General features: G+C 44.2%; 1 protein-coding gene across 10 annotated transcripts in view; it reads right to left on the bottom strand.

Moving 5' to 3' along the window:
* NCKAP5 (NCK associated protein 5) overlaps positions 1-25,264 on the bottom strand; it is a 915,906-nt gene that overhangs the window by 522,225 nt on the left and 368,417 nt on the right. For 8 of the 10 annotated variants that reach the window (XM_084799427.1, XM_084799426.1, XM_084799429.1 and 5 more), the window contains one exon: positions 14,079-14,142. The exons of the other annotated variants lie outside the window; for them this stretch is intronic. In XM_084799427.1, coding sequence (XP_084655553.1) covers positions 14,079-14,142 — 64 coding nt within the window. The remainder of the gene's footprint in view (positions 1-14,078; positions 14,143-25,264) is intronic. 10 annotated transcript variants of the gene reach the window in all.

The raw sequence follows: 25,264 nt of genomic DNA, 5'->3' as shown, positions 1-25,264 counted from the left end.
GCAAGCACATATCTGCTTACACGAGATGCCCTCCATTCTTAAGCAAGTAGCCAACTCTATGCTTGGTTTCCAGCTCGCCACACTTAGAAACCGTACTAGGAATATGACGGTTCACGGGCGCCATCCTTACTCCTTTTTCACAACTTCATAGTACTATGTTTTGTGGATACACTATTTAGTCACCCAGTCCTTCATGAATAGACAATTATGTTACCTCCAATATTGTTCGATCATAAGAAGTAACACAGTGCAGAGGGACCAGGTAGGTGACTCACTGGATAAAGGAACTTGACCACAGGCCTGATGACCTAAGTTGGACACCCAGGGCCTCCATATTGGAAGGAGAGAACATAAGACACCATAAATCATCTCCTGACTTCCACATGTGCCCCTCCACAAACATACTTTATAAGCAACTCAATAGAAAAAGCCTTACAGATGTGCAATTTCTACTATCACAGCTGCATGGTCTGGGAGCTTCCTGGGACAGGATGGCTGAACGTGAGGCAAGCACATGGGTGACTCTGTTGGGTGGGAGGAAATCCCCTGAAAAGCTGCACCAATGGGCCCTGCTCCTAGCAGCAGAACAAGTCTGTTTCCCCACAACCTCACCAACAAGAGGTCTTGTGACATCTGGCTTTCACTAGTTGATTGCTGAGATGCGGTGTCCCGGTGACATTTTTTTCAGGAGGTCTAAAATGATGACTGAGCTTGGCTATTTTCTCACGTTCTCAAGGAGCATTCTATATCATTGCTGTGCATTTTCTGTGTGTACCTCTTTGCTTTTTTAAAAAATCTAGTCAGTGGCTTTTGTTTGTTTGTTAGTTTAACTATCATCTGTGTGGAAGCCAGAAGCCAGTCCCAGGTGTCATTCCTCAGTAACACCATACCTTAGTCCAATACATGTCTCTTCATTGGTCTCAAGATTACGCATTAACGGAGCTTGCTAGCCAGCCAACCCAAGGGATAGCCTGGTCCCTGGCCTCCGCAATGCTGGGGATTACAGGTCTCCACATCTGTGTTTTCCATGGATCCTGGAGACACAAACTCTGGTCTTCCTGCTTTTGCAGCAAGCACCTGTACCCTGAGTCATCTCCACAGCCCTTGATCTCCAATGCCCACCATGTTTTCTCCCCACCACCCCCTTCATTAGAGATTACCTTTTTTGCTTTGTGTATATCTTCCTGGAAAAGTCCCGGATTTTTACATGAACTATATCAGTTAAGGGTGAATCATTTGGGGGGGGGGTCTTTCTCTATACTAACATTAAAGAAAACCCGCTCCTTGTCTTCTTCTGGAGCTTGAGTGGTTTCTTTCTTACGTTTGTACCCCCCTAACATATAGAAGTTTTATTAGTAACAGCAACTTGAAGTAAGAGAGTTCGTGTGGCTGGCTGGGAGGATGGCTCAGTGGGGAGAGTGCTGGAGCCACAGCAGCAGTGTGACAAGGCAAGCACAGCACTGCTTCTCTGTGATGCTCGTCCTGGATGAGGGGGAGGGGGAAGGGACAGGTAGATCCTCAGAGTTTACTAGGCAGCTGTGCTAGCGAACTCTGTGAGACACTCCGTCTCAAAAAATAAGGTGGCAAACAACTAAGAAAGATACCCAATATTCACCTCTGTCCTAAGCATAAACATACACATGCATACAACACACACGTGCATGCATAATAACACACACACACTCATGCACAACCACATGTGTACACACACTTATACACATGTTCATTCATATATACTCACACACATGTACATGCACCCATACTCATAAATATACTCACATGCTCATACCCATAAACATACTCACATGCACAATCAACATGTGGACACACACACTCACACATGCATACATGCACACATACTCACACATACACTCACACACTCAAACCCATACACACACACTCACAAGCACACACACAACGCACACACACACACACAATTTCCTGATGCCCCGTGCACTAACTCCTGGAGTAGGTAGCACTAGTTGGAGTTGGACAGAATACTTAACTGAAGGTTTATGTAGTCTACATAGATTCCCTCCCCCACTTCCCCTCATCCCCTCTCTTCTGCTTCTACCTGTCTCAGACTTCCTCTCTCACTCTGCAGATGGGAAGCCGGAACCCAAACAACAAGCCTAATTGGGTTAGGAGCCAGCGTGGGATGGCTCCTTGACAGACCATCCTTTATTGGAGGGTGTGCTCTCACAACCACACACCAGGCTTCATTGTGAAGGACAGACACCAGCGACCATGCGAAATCCATTCATATGACTGGCTTCCCCTTTATTAGCACCATCTGAGCCTGTTAGAAATGTTAACCAGGGCTTTAGTTTCTCTACAGAGGGCTTTAAATTAATTAGGGGTTCAATGCTAACAAAGAGCATGATACATCCATAAATCAATCTGGTGTCGGAGGGCTCCCTCAAAGAGGATGCGTATTTATGGGGACTTCATACCCAGCATCCCTGTTGGGTTCCCAACAAAAGGGTGCAGGTGTGGAATGGGCCAGTGTGACTAGGGAGCACCAATAATCATCCTGCATCACTTAAGCCACAGCAGGTAATCAGCCAAATCAAAGTCCCCGGTGCCCAGCAAGTAAAACCCAAGTCTCCGTGAAGACGGCAGTGTGCTGTGTTAACCCCGGTCAGTGAAGAGCCCAGACACTGTGATTTATTTTACACCAAGCCTAAGAATTACAAGAACATTGATCAAAACGATTCCCTCTCTCCCCCGCCCCACCCCTTTGTTAGGAGCAGAAAAGTAACAGATGGAACCACCTTTTAATGTGCTGAACATTAATAGAACAGAAGAACCTATGAACTTGCCGGTGCCTTTTATTAAATGCACTCGCGTTCATGTTTGCACACACGCAGGCTGTGTGCTTTGGAAAGACTGCTATTCAGGGCCCTTTCAGCGAACACAACACTTGTACTTTTGACTCCACTCTAGAACGCAGAACAATGACTATCAAGTTTTAAACGTTTCCACGTGGCAGCCTCTCTGCTTCTCTTGAATCCTTTTGTTAGGAAACACCTGAGGAACAAAAGAACTATGGATTTGCCTTTAAATGGCTTCGTATTTTGTCACATTTAAATGTGTGTAAAAACAACCATGAATGAATACACATCAACAAAATCTTTTAAAGAATATGAATTATGCCTACCTTTAGTGTGAGGCTCTTTACAACAGCTTTCTTCCAAGTAAAATTCTCTTTGTTCCTGGACTGTATTTAAACTCAACCCTACATGGGGGTTCTGAAACTTCCATGCTGGATGTAATTACACTTAAGCCTGTACAAGCAATGTTGCATAATTAGCTCCTTGAGATGAAAATGTGGTGCTACGGCACCCCAGAGCAAATCCGTCACAAGAACACTTAAGAAATCCATAATTTTAAAACAGCAGAAGCGAATGTGCCAGTCCAAGCACAACTCCTCAAAAAGTCCCGATGGTTTTCAGCTGAACAGTCCAGGGAAGGGATGATTTGGCCTTGGGAATAGGCAGAAGGAACATCTTAGGAATTTGAATGGCACAGGAGACTTTTATCTTCCATATGTTTGACATAAGAGGCTTCCGCCAGGAGCCGGCGCTCGGCACCCCCACGGGCAACACCATTTGGTTGGGTTTATAGTGATGCAGGCCCTGTGGGCATCATTGCCATGGCAAAGCAAGCAACCGTGTGCCGGGGAACAGGGACTGAACCACAGCCTTGATTCTGGAAGCGACTGAGTCAAGCTGGGAAGATGAATGCGGGAGGGGTTGTCAAAACCATGCCGCCCAGGCCACTTGTCGTGGCTTCTCCCAGCCTCACTTCACGCTCTTGAGCCACACAGGTGCTCTCAGAATGCGCACCTGCACCAGTGCCAGCCACACTGAAACCAAGACAGAAAAACTCCTTTCTGATGTGGCGCCCCATCTCCACATAGCTGTCTTCTTTTCCAGCCTGCTTTCACGCTGCCAATCTGTCAGGGTCTCTACTTGGATGTTAGTTGAGATTTTCTTACTTGGGAAGGTAGTATGAGACACCCAACACAAGCATGAGAGTGGTATAAAAAAACACCCATATGGGCTGGGGAGATGGCGCAGTGGCTATGAGCACATTTGGCTCTTTCAGAGGCCCTGAGTTTTGGTTGCCAGCATCCACATTAGGCCGCCCACTTGCCTTTAAGCGCAGCTCCAGGAGGCCTGTGATACCTTCTTTGGGCCTCTGCAGGAACCTTCACTCATCTGCACACATCATACAGACACAGCGCATATGTCAGATTAACACGAATGGTACTCTTAACAAATTGGGAGCTGCCTTGGCGATGGTGAGTCTGAGAGCCAGGATCAGCTCCAGGGAAGGAAGAACCATCTCCCACAAGCACTCGGCTGATTCTACCAGAGCAACGTGGCACACGTGGACTCCCACACACAGACATGAGAAAAGAAATAAACGGAAACAATTTAAAGTAGTTGGGAGTGGAGGCACATGTTTCCAATCCCAGTGCTGATGAGGCAGAGGCAGGCAGATCCCTGGGGCTTCCCAGCCAAGCCAGCCAGCCTAGACTTAGCCCACATGGTGATCTCTGGACCAGTGAGAGATGCTGTTTCAAAAAAAGAGGGAAAGTGGACAATGGCTAAGGAATGAAAGCTGAGATTGTTCTCTGGCCTACATATACAAAGGTGTGTGTGTGTGTGTGTGTGTGTGTGTGTGTGTGTGTGTGTGTGTGTGTGTGTGTGTGACAATATGGATAGATGGGAGGATACTGGTTTTTATCACATGATATCTATCAGTTGCATGTGGTAGCTGCACAGCACTGAATACACCGAGTGCAGACTGGTAGGTGCCTGGGGTGGGGAAAGAAGTTATGAGAAGGAGGAGAGTGACACGAACCTGCAGTTGGATTGGCTCAATAAAGCTGGACCTCTTACGTGAAGCCCAAGGACTATTTCTGGTCATAATCCATTGAGGATGGAAACCTTGCTAATAGGCTGTGGGTTCTCTTACCAAACATGTACAAAAAGTAAAATATGAAGAGCTCTAGCAAGCCTGAGCCTGGCAAACATGGCTTTGTAGGCCTTGTCCTTCCTCCATTCCTTGCTAATTTGTTAGAAAACATTCCTAAAGCTAGCACCCAAGGTCTATGTGGCAGCTTCCCCCTCCTGAGGCTGGCCACTAAGGTCCAGCTATCAAAGCATTGAAATCCATCAATGGACATCAAAAAAGCCCCTATGGCTGCCCCAATTAACATGCCCAATTAAAACAAACCAATCATCCTAACACAAAGCTTTCTCCTCTTTCCCTGTATAAGCTGCCGCTTGCCTGTGGGCTGTGTCTTTCTCCTCTCTGTCCAGAGGCAGTCCTTTGTTGCTCCAAGGCAAATATCCCTTCCCACCTGCTTTGTTTCCTTTCTCCCTTATCCTCTGGCTCCTGGCTTTGCCTCTTGTTCCCTGTCCATTTGTCCCTCTGGGGCAAATGTTGTGTCTTGTGCTGATTCCAGGTCTTTCAAAATGTAAAGTAGGGGAGTAGAGGGTAGATAGAATCTAAAGTTGTATTTGTGTAGGAAATTACCGAGGAATCTCTGATAAAAACGTACTAAATGGAAGGCCATAGGTGTTAATTTGTTTGCCTATAGCAATCTCAACATAGACTATAGCATTGGGCTGTAGTCATTAAGTACAACATAGAGGGAAGAACTGAGGCAAACCTGTCTGTCATCCAGACACTTGGGAAGCGAAGGGAGAGACATGAGGAGTTCAAGGCCAGCCTGCACTACATAGAAAGGTCTATACTAGCCTGGGCTACATGAGCCTGAGAAAGAAACGAGGGAAGGGAGGAAAGGATGGAAGGAGAAAGGAAGGAAAGAAGGAAGGAAGGAAGGAAGGAAAGAAGGACAATGTTTCTTTATGCAGACACTCCTCCTCCAAAAGAAAGACTCCTAGAACACCGGTGAGAAAGGAGGAGCTCGGATAAACACAGTAAGCCTTAGTGTTTTCAAAATCGTTTGACAGTTGGAGCGAAAACAGCCCTGCCATGTGATGTGTTTCTAAACATATGTGGGGAGAATCAAGACATTTATGTTACAAAAGGGGGAGGCGGAGTAGGCGACATGAGAATGAGGTTTCTCCAGAGCATTTTGAGCGTTGATGAGCTATGCGTGTGAGGTTATACCTCGAGAAAACACCAAAAGTGACATCCAGACAGACATACTCAAAGAATGCTCAAAATAAATCAAAAGCAATCCTAAAAGCTGTGTCAACACCCACAGGATGGTAGCAGTAGGAAAAATGATGAAATCAAAACCCGGAAGATGAAAGCAACAGCAAAGGAGGCATATACGCTATGACACATTGGTAGCTCAGCTGACAACCTCAAAACACCAATGCAAAACCCAGATTTGGGGCTGGAGAGATGGCTCAGTGGTTTAGAGAGCACTTCCTGCTCTGGCTGAGGACCCAGGTTTGCATCCTACCATCCATACTGTGTGGCTGGCAACTGCCTATTAACTCCAGTTCCAGGCGATCCCATAGCCTCCTCTGGCCTTAGAAGACTGCTACACATACACAGAGAGATACAAACACACACACATAAATAAAACCAGAATAAATCTTAAAAGCAAAACAACCCTCCCCCCCCTCCCACACACACTGATTTGTAGAGTGGATTAAAAATAAAATAAACTAAAAACATGATCCAGCTCTACGCTGCCTACAGAAAACCCACTGTAAATGTTAACAGTATAGTGGGCGTTAAAAGTAAGAATATAGGGAAAGGTTTGTCATCTCTACCTTAACCCACTGAAAGTTGGAGGGCACCCATTAATACCTAATATAGAGACTTAGAGGAAAGAAAACAAGAGACCGAGAAAACACATCATAGTTGTCTCTGAGATCATCTCAGGCTGTGCCCACTTTCCTACAAATGGCATGACTTCCTTCTTTATGGCTGAACAAATATCCACTGCAGACAAAGTACTTTTCCCTACCCATCCCTCTGCTCCTGGACACCCAGCAGCTGCTGTGAATAATTCTGAAGCAAACACCAGTGTGCATGCTAAAGGAAGTAACAGAATGGAAGGCAGCCAGGAACTAGGGTTGCTGTGTCACTTGGAAGCGTTCCAGTCTTTGATGAAAAAAGGAAAATTCCAGTCGAATTGCTAATTATCTTTAAAAGGATGGTTTCCTTAACATACCAATACCTTTGTAGAAAATTAAGCATGCTGAGGATAGCCTACTATGTATAAACTGACTTTGTGCTTATAGTTGCTAAGAATACATCAGTGAAGTCAGTGCTTTCAAATATGTATTTTGAATTAATATATGTGTACAACCACCTATGTGCACATCTGTATCATATATGTGTGGGTATATATGTACACACACACAAACACACACACACACACACACACCTATTGTTTTCCTTGTACAACCTGCTATGTGCACCTAGGTCTTACACATGTATGGGTGTATATGTACACATACACACATACATACAGACACCTACTGTGCTCCCCATACAACCACCTATGTGCACATCTGTATCATATATGTGTGGGTATATATGTATACACACACACACACACACACACACACACACACACCTATTGTTTTCCCTGTACAACCTGCTATGTGCACCTATGTCTTACACATGTATGGGTGTATATGTACACATACACACATACACACAGACACCTACTGTGCTCCCCATACAACCACCTATGTGCACATCTGTATTATATATACATATACATAAATATATATGGTGCACACACACACCTATTGTGTTCCCAGTATGTACTCAAGTAAAAAAAGAAAGAAACTTAACCTCAGCTCTGTCTCTGCTTGCTGTGTAGCAGTTTCCTCTCATATGAAACGTTCCATCTCCAAGTAAAGTTACTTAAGACATAAAGTAAACAACTCAAAATAGCTTCAGGAAGTTCCTGAAACTGATCAGATTCACTAGGTCCTTCCCTCCAAGAGGAAACAATAAAGATGCTGAGAGCCATTCTCAGACAGGCCAGACTGGACGTCTCAGAGAGGAGATGAGCTGCCCTGAAGGGGATTAGGCCAATGACCCTCCTAGAAGGGACAGTCTCCAACCTGTTAAGTTGCCTGCAGGCTGTGTAGTGTGCCCAGCTTTTGTGCACTGTCACCTCTTCTAGGTAAGCTTTGGTTACACAAGGTTACCTGCAGTAACCCATCATCCATATTCCTGTAATTAACTCATAAAGCTCATTGGTTCATCATTGGGCTTTGGGGATATCCATATTTTGGACATTATGACAACTTCTATCTGGGATGAGTAGGGGTGTGTGTGTGTGCGTGTGCATGCGCGTGCACGCTCTCATCGCCAAAAATGTGTGACACAACAATGCCCCCTAAAATCAATGAAACTACTACCAGCATTAGCTCTGATGGAGTGGTCTGAAAACAGTTACCCTGGACTTGAACTTCTTCACTCACTTAGGGCTGTATAGCTCTATTTATACACCATCAAGCAGCTAAGGGCAGGGTCAGCAAACATGATGCTGTAGCTCAAATCAAATGAATTTTTATCTAATTGAAAACAGTGTTTCTGGCAGGGACCTGCTTTCCTTCCAGAGAGGGAGAGGCAGATTCCTGCTGCTCCCTGCCCTCTCTGTTTTCTGCCTACCAAGCCCCAGGAATGGTTTGTTTATTGGAGAAGATAAGGGAATTAAAGTTCTGGCCTTCTGCAAAATGAATTAGGAAAGGAAAGAGGCTCCAGGGGAGGATCAAAACACGCCAGAGATATTTAGTAAAGAAAGAGCTGGAGAGCACCCCTAGGACGCTGCCATGAGCTGCCATGCTCACCTCTGAGCACAAGGGCTCAGGTCTGATCCAATGGTGTCAAAGGACAGTTAACGACAGAGCTACTAAGACCAAAGCCAAGGTGCCACACCTGGGCCCAAACACACACTAGCCCACAGGGCTGTGAATGTCACGGAAGATGAACTCAAAAGAAGGACCATGACTCATACATAGGATCAGAACCTGTGGCCCACATTTAACTGGCAGTCTAAAAAGAATCCAAACCCCTCAACATTCTCTTTGCAATTTAGAATTAAAAGAAAACTGAAGATCTCATGAGCTCATGCCTAAAATATAGAGAGACTTGATACTGCAGATGGATGTCCTCCTGTCCACCTAAATGCTCAGTACTATTGTTAGCAAGCCCCAGGGCGTTTCTTCAGGTATTGATCAGCTGACTCCTCGGCTGTGTGTCAATTAAAGGGACTTGGAGTTATGAAAAGTCAAGGAAACAACAAAGTCAGGACTACCTGATTTTAAACCTTGCTAGGCAGTCAGTCACAGCAATCAAATGATGCAGCATTTTCAAGGGAGGGAGAAAGAAACAGATAAAGGGGGGGGGGGAGGCTGGAGAGATGCCTCAGCCCTCAAGAGCTCTTGAGGCTTTTGCAGATGACCTGGTAGCTCATGACCAACTGTAACTCAGCCCAAGAGTAAGTCTGTCTCTGTCTGTGTCTGTGTCTCTGTGTCTGTGTCTGTCTGTCTATCTCTCTCTCTGTGTGTGTCTCTCTCTGTCTCTTTCTGTCTCTCTCTCACTCACTCACAAACACACACACAAATAAATAGATATATAATAAATATTTTAAAAATTAATCTAAAAAGTAAACATCAGGTACAGACTTGTATGTGTAGAGGGAAATGGTTTTCAGCAAATTTTGGTATGAAAACTCAAAGGAAGATCATCTTTTGAACTGTCACACATGCATGTATTGATTTTGTATAAAGTACATGTCATCCCGTACCACTCATCACAGACAGAATTTAGGCATCTATCAATTTAAATAGATGTGACTAAAGCACATCTTGTTCCATGCAGAGGAAAATATGAGGTAATGTTTATAAACATACTATAGGCAAAAAAATCTTCAAAGACAGAACCTATTGATGTTAAATTTAAAAAATCAATATTAAAATATTTCTAGTCATCCAAAGGTACCAATCTTTAAAGGAAGTGGGCAAATGAAAAGGTGAGGAAAAGCCGGCAACATATATTGTGATGAGACTGTACAAATAAATAAATAAATAAATAAATAAATATAACGTACAACTGGACAAAGAGGAAAATCAGTTGTCACTCCTTCAAGTAGGCAAAAACAACCCACCAGATGTTGCCAGTGGAAAGCAGGTGGATTGTAACTGAGCAACATCTTTATCATAAAGAAAATGCAAGTCAAATGGCAGGGAGCTGCCATCACGTTAGCTACAACAACTTCAAAACCAACTGTCTTGAATGTTAACAAGAGAGCAGTCAACAGATCTTGCCGTGACTACACTTATTATTAAACTATGGGTGCTACCGTGCATGTTTGGGAGGTCAGAGGACAAGTTGGAGGAGTCCATGATTTCCTTACATCATGTGGGCTCTGCGGATAAACTCAGATTGTCGCAATTAGTGGCAAGCACCTTTATCTGCTGAGCCCTCTTGAGATTGCCACTTCGGTTTTGTGAGATAGGTTCTCTTAATGGGCTTCAATTTGTCAAACAGGCTAGAATGGCTTGTCAATGTGCCTCAACAATCCTCCTGTCCCCACCTCAACAATCCTCCTGTCCCCACCCCCTCAGAGTTTCTACAACAGGCATACACCAGCATGCTCAGAATTTTATGTGGGTTCTGGGGATTGAACTCAGGTCCTTAGGCTTGTATGTCAAGGGCTTTAATAAATGAGCCACCTACCCAGTGCCCTCATTTTCTTTATAAATGCTTTCTGAAGCCTTCATTCACAAGCTGGGAAAAGTGGTAGAGTTCCAGCATTTTCATGCTATGTCATTACCTTTCCCCACCACCCTCCCCCATGCCTGCTCTCAGCTGGCTGGATGCCTCCCTTTCTTCCCAAGCTCATACATACTTTCTTCTACTTCCTTATCATACGTATTTAATTTCCCTGTCCTATAAGCTTTCTTCTTCCCCCATCATGATGTGCTTTCCAGTTTTCTAATATGCATACAGATATGAACACACACAACACACACATGCACGCACACCACTTACATATACATAACTTTAAACTTAGGTTTTGCATTTAAAATGAAATGCTATTTATCTTAGAGTCTAGATTTCCCTGATGATGTCATGATTTCATTTTTTACCACAACTGGAAAGATATTACACATCTGGAGCACATTTTCTGTATTTGTTCATCTACTGATGGACACTGGTTCCATTTCCTCACAACTATGAGGAACAACAAGCCTGGCCGTGCAATTATCCATGCAGTGTGCTGACTTAAGAGTCCTTTGGATACTTCAGGGTGGGTGGCTGGGCAGGTGTAGTGTTAGGTCCTTGAGAGTCTTCCCCATTGAATGGGACTGTGGCTGCACCAACTGACATTCTCTCCAGCAATAATCAGTATCCTCTTTTCTCACAACCAATCACATTGTTTTAGGGTGAGTTTCCAGGGCTGGAAAGATGGCTCAGTGCTTGAGAACCCCTGTTAGTCTTATAGTGGTCCTAGGATTTGGTTCCCAGCACCCTACTAGTGGCCCAAAAGCATCCATTACTCTAATTCTAGGAGTCCGATCCCCCTCTTCTGACCTTCAAAGTCACCAGGCATGTGTGTGATACACATGCACATACATTATACACATACATACATACATACATACACACATACATATGGGTAAAATGTTTATATACATAAAATGAAATAACTAAATTTTTTAAAGGCAAACACTATTATTCTTGCCATTTCCTTTGTATGGGTTGGCTGTATGCACAGAGATTTCACTGGCAAAGGGTAAGTAATCCCATCAAAGGCCAGATTTGATGTGAGCATTTGGAAGATCGCAAAGTTCACATTCAAGATTTTAAAATTAGCTAACAGTTTGGTGTATATATGATTCTAACTTCACACCAAAACATGTATAATTGCAACTTTCAAAGATTCACATATAAGAAAGAATTTTTTTTAATTGAATGGTTCTATGAGATAACAAGAATGAGGTCTTCGTGTTGATCAGTGGATCTTCTTTTTGCATTAACAAAAGCTGTGGTGCACTGAAGACTCAAAGGCAGGATACACTGAGCCAGCAGAAAAGACCATAGGTTAAACAAGCTCTCCGAAGGAAGACAAACTGGGTGAAATAATGAAAGCAACGGTAAACTAATGGTGAAGTGCATTTCCCTTAACAACTAGGAAAACCAACATAAAACATCCAAGATACCCAAAATCTTCTTTAATAGAACACAATTCCCAGGCCAAACTTGTTGCCTTGGGTACAATAAACAACAGCTACTGTGCTATGAATCCAGCCTGGCATTACCCCAGACTGGGGTCCATATTCCACGCATGTGTTCATGGGTTCATCCCTGTAACTAACAGGGAACCTTTCCACATGAAACGCAGAGTCCTGCACTGGACCGTAGGTCACAGATGGGTCATGGTGATGTCTTAGTAAAGTCTGGGGTTTAATTAACACTCATATAACAACATTGGAGATCATACCACAGCCATGTAAGATGTTGGTATCAGGGGAAACTGGATGAAGGGCTATAGGTGTGTCATGTTCTGTTCATGTGGATTTAATGATATTCGAAAGTGAAGAGCTTATTACATAATCACAAACAAGCAAACAAAACCAAAGACCAAAAACCAAAACCAAAAACTACTCCTGGACTATGGAGGAAGCTCACATGGCTAATTCTTGCTGTGCAACCATGAGGACCTACCTGGTTCTATCCAGAATCCATCACCCCAGACATGGTGATGTATGTTTGTAATCCCAGTGCTTGGAAAGTGAGGCCTAGCAGAACCCCTGAAGCCTGCTGATCAGCCAGCCCCGCCTACTCAGTGAGCCCCAGGCCAGTAAGAGAGCCCGTCTCCAAACACAAGTCAACCTTAGCTGAGGAGTGACAGCCAGGCTTGTTCTCTGCCCTCCAGGGCCTTCCACAAAGCAGTGAGCAATGCAGATGGGGAAGGGGGTGGCTTCCCACTCAGACCTTGGAGTTTTTCCAACTTGTTTTCCTATTGCTCAATGATACTTCCCTGTAGCTGCCTTAATTGTTTGAACAGTTGTAGACTCTCTGGGAGTTCTGATGCCTAGCACAACAAACAGTGTGATGTGCCTTCCCAAAATATGTTAGCACATTTCTGGTCTCCTGTGCACCTGAGATGCATTCAGCTTCCCCATGAGGACAAGCACAGGACCAGCGACTTCCTCAAGCTTCTTCCTCTTTTTGGTGGATGATCTGTCACTTAGCTCTCACGGACTCAAACAGTAGCAGCCTTGGAGGCTGCAAACAAACATGCCACTTCCTCCTCATAGACAGCAGAGCCTTCTGCTGAAAATTCGCACAGCTGCCACTGTCTTGTCAGAAGAGGGGCAAAATACAGGAATGGTGTGATATTTTCTTCTTGGAGTTTGCAACAGCAGTTAATTCACACACACACAGGCTCCCTGTGTGCCCAGACGGTCACCTCAGATGTTACAGTGGCACCCCAGCAGATACTCTGGCAAAGACAGTGGTCCATAAAAATGAAGTTTAGGTGGACCAAAGAATAACTATTGATTTTTTTGTACCATACAGAAACCGAGAAACATCAGTTTTCCTAAGAAGTCAAACTGATAGGACAGGGTAAAACACCCTGCAGATACAAAGGAGGGAGAGAATAAAAGGCAATTACATTAGGAAACACCCCGAGGCTCTTTCTGTAATTTGTTTTGTTTACCTTTGAATAAGGGAGAAGGTTGAATTATATTAAATTGTCCTTATCTAAAAGAATCTCAATTTGTACATTTACGGACTTGGCACTGACAGACGAAAGCCTGACTATCCAATCAAGATTCTCAATTAACAGCCATCCACCCCTCTGAACATTTGAGTGTTATTTCGAATCTGGTCCAGGGGTCTGCCATCTGTCTGTGTCTCTCTCACCTTCCGTGGCATAGCTATCTACACTGAAACACATACATCATTTACAAAGGCATAATCATGGAGTTGGCTACAAGCAAATATTTGGTTTTCACATGCTTTGCTGGGACTGAATGGTTTTGAAGCAACAGCTCCCAGGACAGGAGACTCACAGGAAGAGAGACAGATGAGCCAAGACTCACCATGGCCCCTTGGTTTGTCCTTTGGGCGACTTCTCTCTGCAGCCTGGCCACAGCCAACTTCTCCCTGGAGAGAAAGAAGCATGCCATTAGGTATTCCCAGGGTGTTCCCAGGGCTGAGATAGCACCACATGGCTGGGAAGCATTCTTTTGAGATCTCTAGAGAAGCCCCATCCTTTACTTCCCTCCTTCCCTCCACCACGTTTAATATTAAATATTTAAGGTGATTGGTCCCTGGGGCATCATCTCTCTGTAGCATCACGACACTCACTCTTTTGTTTGGGACTTCATAATAGAGGAATAAATATTGAATGTTAGGTTGCGCAGTGCTCCACCATCCTTGTTTGCATATGTCCTCTGTCATTTAAGTTTCTGAGGATATTTCATTAGTACTTCAGTATTGACTTTATTATGTATTTTTAATTGTTTTCTCTTTTCCCTCTATACGAGAGCTGGATTTTAAAAAGCAAACAAAACATAACTGTACACCATTCTTGGAAAAAAACAGAACATCATTTGCAAGCTTGCTGTAGGAAACCAACTCTATTGGTTACTTTGCCAGTTCTCCTATGCGCCTCATGGCTACTCATTCTGTAGAAGAGGACACTGAGGGTCAAAGAAGCTGTGTGAGCAACTGAGCTCTGAGCCAGGGTGTGACAGGGCCAAACATCAGATTTCCTCACACCAGAGTCTAAACTAAAACTCCATAGATTACTTTCCAAGGCCTAAAAAGTTTTCTAAAATACAGATTTTAAAATCTGATCATGAAGCCGGGCATGGTGGCGCACACCTTTAATCCCATCACTCAGGAGGCAGACACAGGGAATCACTGTGAGTTCAAGGCCAGCCTGGTCTACAAAGCGAGTCCAGGACAGCCAAGATAACATAGAGAAACTCTGTCTTGGAAAACAAATTTTGATCATGAGTCAGTGAGATGGCTCAGAAGGTAGAGGTGCTTGCTGTGATAGCCTGAGGGCCTGAGATCCATCCGTGATCTATGGAACCCACAGGTGGAAAGAGAAAACCGGTCCCTGAAAGCCAGCCTCTGACCTCTACGTAAACACGCGCGCGCACACACACACACGCAATAAATAAATACATGTTAAATCAGGTTTAGTATTCATACTTCATAATGAGATTCATTTCATATTCTTCATAACTACACTTTCAACATATAGAGTAGTCACTGAAATGTTAAGAGTGCTCGTGATAATCCGTGCATTTTGAACAGCTTTTCAATCTTTTAAACAGTGAGCGGTGACACAGAGACAAGCAGCAGCTTTGGCTCTCAGCCTACATAATCATGTCCCCTGAAATCCCTCTCCTACAGGTAAGATGAACGTGTCTGAGTGGCACTCCATCCCTCCTCCACTACAGCCACCAGGGAACACAGACAGGGCTGCCCCATCCCTGGGTTGGTGAGAAGATTTCTGGCCTCCAGTGGCTGTGGCACACCTGATCGCCCAAAACAAAGAAACAAAACCAACTTTCCAGGCGAAGGAGGGAGCCAGTCCATGAAGTGCTTGCCTTGCAAGCATGAGGACTTATAGGAACTGGAAGCCCAGGACTTATGGGAAAAGCTGGATGCTGTGCCATGTACCCCAGAGGCCATCAGCTGTCAAAAGCACTGCAGGATCCCCTCCCTCCAGCATGCTGGAACATTCCTTGTGTTGTGAAGCTCTTATACAAACAGCCACAGCTGCTGGGTCTTCAGGAGTCCCGTGGTAGTGTCATTTCCACAAACCCTGCTTTGCTCGGTCATCCCTGACTTCTAACTGTTGCAATTTTTCGTTCCTACAATAATCCTTGAACTAAGAGAGAGAGAGGGAGGGAGAGACAGGGAGTGGAAGATGGAGAAGAAGGAGGGGGGGGAGGAGTGAGTGTCCCACTGTGGCTCAGCATTCAGATGACACTTACTCTCTTGGCTTCGACCAGTTTGAATTTTTGCACTGACCACTACTTCCTGCACCAAGAGATTTTTTTCTGGTGAGGTCTGAGAGCTGCACCAACTTTAGAAAGGATTCAAAATAGGGAGCCAGGAACTGGTGGGGAAATAGGCCTGGGACAACTTAGAGGAGGAATTGGGGAGTGAATATAATCAAACACATTGAACACACATATGACATCCTTAAGGAATTAACCAAAAAAAAAAAAAAGTGTTACTTAAAAATAAAGAAACCCCTGAAGATCAGCTCTTTGGAATCCAATCCAGAATAATGTCTCCTCAGAAACAAATCAATTGTTGCAGGGCTGGAGAAAGTCTCGTTGGATAGGGCACTAGCTGAGCAAGGACGAGGACCTGAGTTCAAATGTCTGACGTTGTTACATTGTTATGTGTTTGTAACTCCAGCTCCATGGGGGGCAGAGGCGGGAAGATCCCTGGGGCTTGCAGACTGCCATCCTAAATGCAGGTTCAGTGGCAGACCCTGTCTCGGGAGATTAAGGCAGAGAATGGTATGACAGGACGGGGGACATCCTTTTCTGTGCTGGCACACACATGTAGAGATACTCATGTAAGTAAATATATAAAAGAAGGATTGTTACACCAAAGTAACCTATGTGTGTGCCGGTACTGAGGAACACTTGTGTGTCAGAGCAGCCTTTGTTGGAATCAGAGGTTAGGACACAATATGTAGGCAAACATCAACTCCAGGGAAAAAGGAAAGTTACTCCAAACAGGCAGGGTGACAATCCTGATTCAGCCTTGGATGGTGGTATTGTAGTTAATCAGTACATTAACTTAGAATTAATAAAAGGTTAGAATGGGAAGCACCGAAAGATGCCACAGGAAAACTAAATCCTGATCTATCCCTGGGGAAAACAAAGTCCTGATTGAAACAAAGAAGTGATCAAGCCGTATGAGAGGTGGCAGCATCAGCATCCACCCTGCAGTCTTCCCTCTGTCTATACACTGACGTGTGTGGGGTCGAGTAATAGACCCAATCAAGCTATCAGAAACAAACAGCTCAGTCTCTTTCATCAATAATCATGTTTGCCCTAGACATCCTGGCATACCATGCCTTCCAACCTGTAGTTCCAGACTGGGTGTGAAGCCAGTTGGGACCAGCTTCTTTTTCATGCTAATTGAATGTTCCTTACAAGCCGTTTTGTGTAAAAATAAATACATAAGCAAACAAACAAAGAATGCTTGCCTTTGAAGCTCCCCACAGCAAATGCACCCTCACGCTCCCGGCTGAGGGGCTTAGTTCTCTCCTGCTGACAACACACAACTGCTATTTCAGGACACATCCCTATTTCGTTCTGCCGCAAAGTCAGGAGTTCATTATGAAACTGGTACCGAGTTTATGATTACAAAACCAATGCCCGGGGATATGTGATCACAAGCCATGGATCCTTATCTCCAGAACAGGGACAAAACACAATATCAAACACACACAGTAAATCAGACACAGCTCTCACCCCACTTCCAGTTCAATGAAATAACATGTTTAACTCTCAGGAAGAAATAGACCCTCTCTTCTTAACACGTTTTATACCCAAATGGAGAATTAGTCTTAGGTTGCTAAAGTCCTTCAACACAAGCCCCAGGGAGATGGGTGAGTGTGGAAGAGTGCTTTCTATGAAAGCATGAGGACCTATGCTCCAATCTCCTAACACCCACGTAAAAAAAATTCAGGCATGGCCACACATGTGCCTATTGCCCCAATGCTAGGGGGAGCAGACACAGGAGGACTTCTAGGGCTTACTGGCCACCAGGCTAGTTCTAGGATCAGTGACAGACCCTGTGTCAAAAGAATAAGGAGTGATAGAGGAAGGCACTCAACATCTTCCTCTGCACCCAACCCAAGATAGTAATAAAAGACAATGAATTCTCTTTTCATGTGAACCATTGGTCTGCAGAATACAAATGGCAGATCTGCAAGGAAGCCCATGCAAGAACGCCCCCCCCCCCAGTGAAACCACTGACATTTATAAAAACCTGAAAATACCTACAAGGCTTCAGTGTTTAGAAAACACTTGTCAAAGAGAAGCCACCCAGAAGTGGGCGGCTGTGTTCAGTGTATAATGAATGAAGAACACAGACTCCGGGGTCTACGGGGCCTTCTGGTGCATCAGAATTGATTCCAGAATTTTCCTGAAACAATTCAATATTCATTAGTTTCTCTATAAGGGGTCCATGAGTTCCACACATATTGGTCAGGAAGAAAAGAAGCCGCCATATCTGCCGCTATTCACTGGGCAGATGGTAACCAACGGAGATGTCCTGAAGGCAGAGCAGCAGAAACAACAACACAAGTGTGAGCCAATGCATGTTCTTACTGCTAAGTCTCATCCTTACACACAGCTCCACACTGTGGAGCAGAGAACAGGAGATGTAGCCATGTAGCGGACTGGGCAATGCCTCCTCCCATCAAGCAAGCTGTTACAGATTCTGTGTTGCAATGTTACTCTGCTGCAATGTGTTACAGACTCTGTCCTTTGATGGAAGCATTAGATATCATTTTTACATCACCTTTCCAGGAAAAAAAAATAACCTGTAATAGCTATGTGTGCTCAGACATATTTTGAAGAATAAAATTTCAAAATATTGAGGACTTTGCAGATCCCAAGCCAGTTCCTTTTGCTGTGGCAAAGATACTGGGCTGTTCAAACTGCCTGCAAAACTCCCCCCCCCACCCCCGTGTGCATACAAATTCATTTTAGTTCTAATATACCCATGGAGTTAAAACTTAATAATGTGCATGGTGCCTAAAATATATGCCCCTGATAGTTAGCGTTGTCAATTTGACCCAACCTAGAAACATGTAGAACGAGCCTCAATAACAGATTGTCTACATGGGGTTGGTCTGAAGTCCTCTATGTGGGGGATTGTCTTAATTAAATTGATGATATAGGAAGACCCAGCCCACCGTGAGTGAAACCATTCCCTATGCCAAGGGTCCCGAACCATGTGAGAGCGGAAAAGTTGAGTTGAGTGGAAGCCAGTGAGCATGCAGGCTTGGTCTCCTCTGATTCTGGCTGTGGATGTGATGTGACTCACTGCTCTGAGCACCCGCAGTGATTTCTCTGCTAGAATGAACTGCACACTGGAATTGTAAGCTTAATATACTACTTTCTCCCTAAGTTGATTGTTTGGTTGGGTTTTTATTTTTAATCACAACAACAGAAATGAAACTTGGATGAGGTATATCTTTAATTTACCTAGAATAATCTCATAACAGAAACTACATAATCCAATGATAAATTAAAATTCTAGTTCACTCAGCATACACTAATGAGACTTTATTCTAGGCCTGGTATTAGTTATAGTATTGGGGAATGAATACAAATAAGACAATTCTAAATCCAGCATGTATGAGACATGCAACCAGAAAGAATGCCAAACATACAATGCATGTCAGCCTAGGGGCCCAGCACTAGAAAGCTGGTTTGCACAGTAAACAATAAGGCATTTGGGGCATGGCTATGAAGGCAGAGTGTTTGTCCCACTTGGACAAAGGCCCAGGTTCCATCCACAGAGTGGCATAAAACAGGCGCGGTGGGGCACACCTGTAATGCCAATAATTCAGAGGTGCAGGCAGATGTCAGTAATATACGGTCATCCTTGGAATACATAGCCAGTTGGGGCTACTAAGACTGTGTCTGAAAATAAATAAAAAGTATAATTATATTGTAGGCTAACATAGAAATCTAATTGTTAGATATATGTGGGGTTTTAAGGCTTATTTTTATCTGTATGTCTGTTTGTGGGTATGTGTACGTACACGTGGATGCTGACAGAAGCCAGAGGGTATCAGATCCCCTAGAGATGGAGTAACAAGTGTTGTGCATCCCCAACATGAGTCCTAGGAGCTGGACTCAGGATCTCTACAAGAATTTAGCCTCTATACCCCATTTCTAGCACCAAGAATCATAGATTTTTAAAACAAAAAATAAAATGAGCAGCACAATTTTATCCTTTAGCAGATAACACTCATGCTTGGTTAATAAAAACAAGATTCCATGGAGGGGTCAGACAAGGAGGCAGTGAGGGAGAGGAATACAATCAGGATGTAAAGTGAACACATTTTTTAAAGTAACTAAACAAACAAACAAAACCAAGAGCCCACAACTCCCATCTCTGCCTCTGGTGCTGTGATGTCACATGGGGCAGTCTCTGGCAAGCCATTACTGTGACAGAATAAGAACAAAACGGGCAAACACTATCAGCATTACCACTTAAGGATTTAACCCCATATATCCTCAGGAAGGGCAAAGAGCCCCGAGACTGTCTGAACACTGCTAAAGCGAAGTCATGCCCATGAATGTTGTGAAAACATGAGATGCTTGGGCAAGCAGGACAAATGCCTTTTCTGTCACTAATCAAAGCTTAAATATGACCATTATTAATTTTTTACTAAGTTCATAAAACAGCAATACATGTGTTAGAATATATATAGTATATAATATAGTGTGTGTGTGTGTGTGTGTGTGTGTGTATGTGTGTGTGTGTGTGTGTGATCTGGAAATCAGAAGTCAAACTCAAATGTCACTCTTCAGACACCATATTCTTCCATTTTTCTTTTTTGTTGTTGTTGTTTTTTAATTTTTTTATTTTTCTCCTTTATTAATTTATTCTTGTTACATCTCAATGGTTATCCCATCCCTTGTATCCTCCCATTCCTCCCTCCCTCCCATTTTCCCCTTATTCCCCTCCCCTATGACTGTTCCTGAGGGGGATTACCTCCCCCTGTATATGTTCATGTCCCCTGGAGGGGGAGACCTGGTGGCACTCAGAGGAAGGACAGCAGGTTACCATTTTTCTTTTTAATTGAAAATTGGTTTAGAATTTCATACACGAGTACTCCGTTTACATTACTTCCATCCCGTGTTTCCCCCATCCAAGTCCCTTCTGTGTCACACACACTGGGGAGGGGTGGGGCGACGAGAAACTGAAAACAGTTCCGGTTATTCCTACAGCCCTGGGTTGCCTCCCAGAACCTCACAGTAAGAATTCTACCGCTGAAGACACCATATTCTTCACACGTAGGAATGTGAGGAATTGAGCTGAAATTCACTTGGAAGTCTCCTTCTAGGGGGCTAGCTCTCATAGTACCCTAAAGTTTTATGCAAGCTGCCAAGGGGAAAAGGTAACGAGTCTCATCCGGCCTACAAATACAGCAATGACCCTTCCAGCAAGACATCCCCAATGGTGCCATGGGGGGCACCTTCCTCTTTGAGACATGCTCTCTCACTGAACCTGAAGTCTTGCCACGCAGGTTAGGATGGCGGACCACTGACTCTGCCCACCCTGACTTGGGATTACAAGCACACAGTACCACACCTGGCTTTTTCTGACGGCTTCTGGAAATTGAATTCAGGCCCTCGTGCTGGCAAGACAACATTTAAGATCTTCACACATGCTGGAAAAATATCCTTGCATCCCTTTTCTCAACAGCTTAAATGCCATTTTTTTCCCAAAACATAAAATACCAATGAATATATATTAAGGTAAAATCAAACTCATTAGCACCAGTGCTTTCATACCTGCCACCCTGTGAATACTGCCTCCCAAATAATGTGAGAAATAGTCTGCTTCTCTGAGGGTGCGATGCATTCTAGCGCAACTTAACATGTACTGAACAGAAACGTTTAATAGATTTTTATCTAGAAGACACTGAGGCTGGGGAAATGGCTCAGCTGGTAAAGTGCTTGCTACTACGTACATATGAGGACCTGAGTTCAATCCCAGAGCCCACTAGAGACAAATACAGTGGCGTGCATTTACAACCCCGGTGCTGGGGATATGGATTCAGGTGATTACGCAGCACTCAAGGGTCAACTAGCTTAGCCTGCTTCCTGGAAATCCAGGTCAGTGGGAGAGACAGTCTTGAAAACAAAGAGAGAGAGAGAGAGAGAGAGAGAGAGAGAGAGAGAGAGAGAGATATCACTACCGCAACCATCACCACTACCACCAAATTCCAAGTGCCAATGTACCCTGTAGTGCAAAAGAAAAATGCAAATCCAGTCTCCCCCATGCACACACAATTCAGTCAAGGGCTTTGTTTCAATCAACACTCCTTCCTAGTTTCCCCCACGAAGACACTGCCAAATGCCTAGAGGGAAATTAGATAAATGACTGTTTTCATCTGTGCCCTGAGGCAGGGTGTTATGCTCTAAAATCTTGGGGGTGGGGTGGGGTTCAATTCATCATCAGCCAGCCCTGCTTCTAGGCAAGCCCCAAGAATAGGAAACCCAAGAATAGGAGCCCGGTGGCGATCTGGTATGCATGTAGAGAGAACAGGTTTCATCTCCCAAGGAGTCCAAGGACCATTATCTCCACACACAGACATCCTGGGGAGTCACCCGCTGCAGAGGGCAGGACAATGCCAAGAGGCAGGCGCACCTGTCGCTCGGGCAGATGGGGAGACCAGTGGCAGCTTTCCCTGAGTCAGGGCTAAATTAATTAGCCTTTCCACAGTGTTTCACCTCATTATGCATCCTTCCAGATATGGAAGGAGAGAGCAGATTTTAAACAAACTTTTATAGGGTACAACACGGACCCAAGAAATCTCTACACCTACTCTTTTCCTTTCCTACATTCGTTAAAATTTTAAAGCATCATATATCACACTTTCTTTCCGTGCTTGGAAGGTCTGTCCACATTTATGATACATGCAAGTCAGTACGTTGAGAGTGTGTTACAACTCTGTAGACCTTCTCAAACACGGTGCACCGTGGTGAAACCAACAGGTTGATTTCAACGTACTGATTTTGGGACCAAACCAGAAGTTAGTGGTATTGTGTTTGCTGGTAAAGTTGAAGCCTCCATTCTTCCCAAATCAAAGTTGTTTTCTCCAAAGGAGTCTTCTGTGTTGGAATACAAAGATAAATGAAAACAACAAGAAAACCAGGAATCTACCCATTTAGAAACTTACCTTTTAATGGCAACAAAAAAATGGCAGCGACTCCTTGGAGCTGGTGAGATAGGTCATTTGGTACACAAGGAACCGACCACAACCTACCAAAATAAGAGTGACATGGGAACACAGACTTGCACAGTTCAGCCCTGGAGACACAGAGACAGGTGGATACCTGGTGCTCACTTGCCAGCCAGCAAAGCCAACTCTGCAAGCTGCAAGCCAGGGAGAAACCATTTGGAACAAGAAAGAGAAAAAAAGACAAGAAATGGCAGCTGAGCTTGTCCTCTAGCCTCCACGCACACAGTCACATACAAATCCTTACCCCATACATTTATTCTCAAAACTGCCCTTCCGTTCTTAAGAACTGAGATGCAAATGACACCCACCTTCCACTCACTAACTCATTAACCCAGTTCTCCACCGACTCATCCATGATATCGGCACTCTTTGCCTTCCTATTTCTCGTCCCTGGTAGGCTATGAGATACTAGAGGGTCAGGACTACGTGATTTAGGCGTGCAGGGCAAAACACCCATATGAAAGTTGTCTGTAATCCTAGTACTGTGCGTGGGGTGGGGGTGGAGACAGAAGGATCCCCAAAGACCAAGCCAGCCAGTTTAGCCAAATCAAGGATCTCCAGGTTCAGTTACAGATCCAGTATCCATGAAAGAGGCAACATGGGATCAAAGAAGATGTACAATGTTGATGTCTGGGCTTCTCACGAGTGGGCACACACAGTCATCTGCACCCATGTGCAAGCAGGGACCCACTTACACATGCACACTCATACTATGCACACACACACATAAGCCACAAAAGCTTGACAATAGTGCCAATGTGAGCACACAGGATAAAAAGGTCCTATACCTGTAGCATTTTGTACATCCTAGGCACCATCTGCCCTTTTAAAAGATGCCGTTAATTTGTCCTTCTGCATTTTCTCCTTTGCTTTTCACTTGTAACCGTCTCTCCGGAATGACATGTGCTTTTTATGCTGAAGTGTTTGATGAGGTTTAAAAGGCCTCCTTTATGTAACGCAATAATTAACTGATGTGATACCATTCTGTTCTCTCCTTATCTCTTCCTGGGATAGAATGCAATCCCAACAAATGTGTGAGCAAAATGCATACAGGCACAAACCAAGCCTGTATGCTTGGAGATACAAGCTACTCTTGTTAACTGTTGTACTGATCTCCCTTGAGAGCAAACTCTGGCCACAGACCTCAAATAGAGTTTCTTGATACGTACACTATTATGAACCACTGAGGGCCAATTAATCTCCTGACTTAACATTTACTTCTTAAAAAATGTTGTTTGTATGTATGGGTTTTTATGTTTAAATGTTTTTTTTTTTTTGAAAACTTGGAAGTTCCTACGTTATCCTGCATCTTATTTCTTTTCAATAGTGAAATTCTACTCAAAAGAAATCCACTAAGTTAATAAAACTGTGTCCTGCGATGCTCGGTCACCTCCCATCACTTCTGGCAATATGCAGATTCGTGGGTTGTATGTAACTGAATAAAGAATAGGCCTTCTTCAGGAGAACACATGCTGCCTCCTCACACATGAAAACAGCCCTTATGTGACAACTAATTGAGTTCGCCATGGCTTTCAACTATCAATGGCCTTGAAATTTCATTCTGGCTCTGTAGTGATTGAAGGGCCCGAGATGGTGTCTACGCAAAGATTCAAACCATCTGTGTAGCCTCAGGACAAGGAGGCCTGTGAGTTTTGAAATGAAAAGGCTTTAGGACATGGACTGAAATTCTGATGGACGGTAACAAGAGTGTGTATGCTAACTTCCCTTCTCCAGCACGGCGAGCCACGGGCCTCTGAGTGGATTCTCAGCAAAGCAGTCATGTTTAGGCAGCACTGGGGCTGCTGTCAAGTCACTGCTCGAATACACTGCCCACAGGGCTGCAGGAGCCCTGCTCCACTCTGCAGAAGATTCAGTGGGTACTAAAAGTCCACTTGGTGCCCCGAAGTATCCTGTCTCAGGAAGGCACGGTCTGTCCATATGCAGTGTCGTGGATTGAAATAGTCCATCTAAAATAACAATTCTGTTTTGAAATCCTAACCCAGCACCTCAGTGGTGGCCTACTGGGAGACAGGGAACAAAAGTCTACTGAACTGACCACGTTAAAACAAAATCCTTAGAATGCATCTTAACCAAGCATGAATGTCGGCCTTACAAAACAGGCACATTTTGTAATCTCCTCACACACGCTCACGCTCAGGAAAAATGGTATGTTAAAAAGTGTGTGTGGACTGGGGTGTGCTTCTACAACCCTTTAAAGAACTGAGATCGCCAACAAACCTTCAGGAA

This window comes from Acomys minous, assembly GCF_964271855.1.
Source record: "Acomys minous genome assembly, chromosome: 1".
Classification (NCBI taxonomy): domain Eukaryota; kingdom Metazoa; phylum Chordata; class Mammalia; order Rodentia; family Muridae; genus Acomys; species Acomys minous.
The sequence above is the reverse complement of the archived record's forward strand: the minus strand, read 5'-3'. Positions and strand labels throughout refer to the sequence as shown.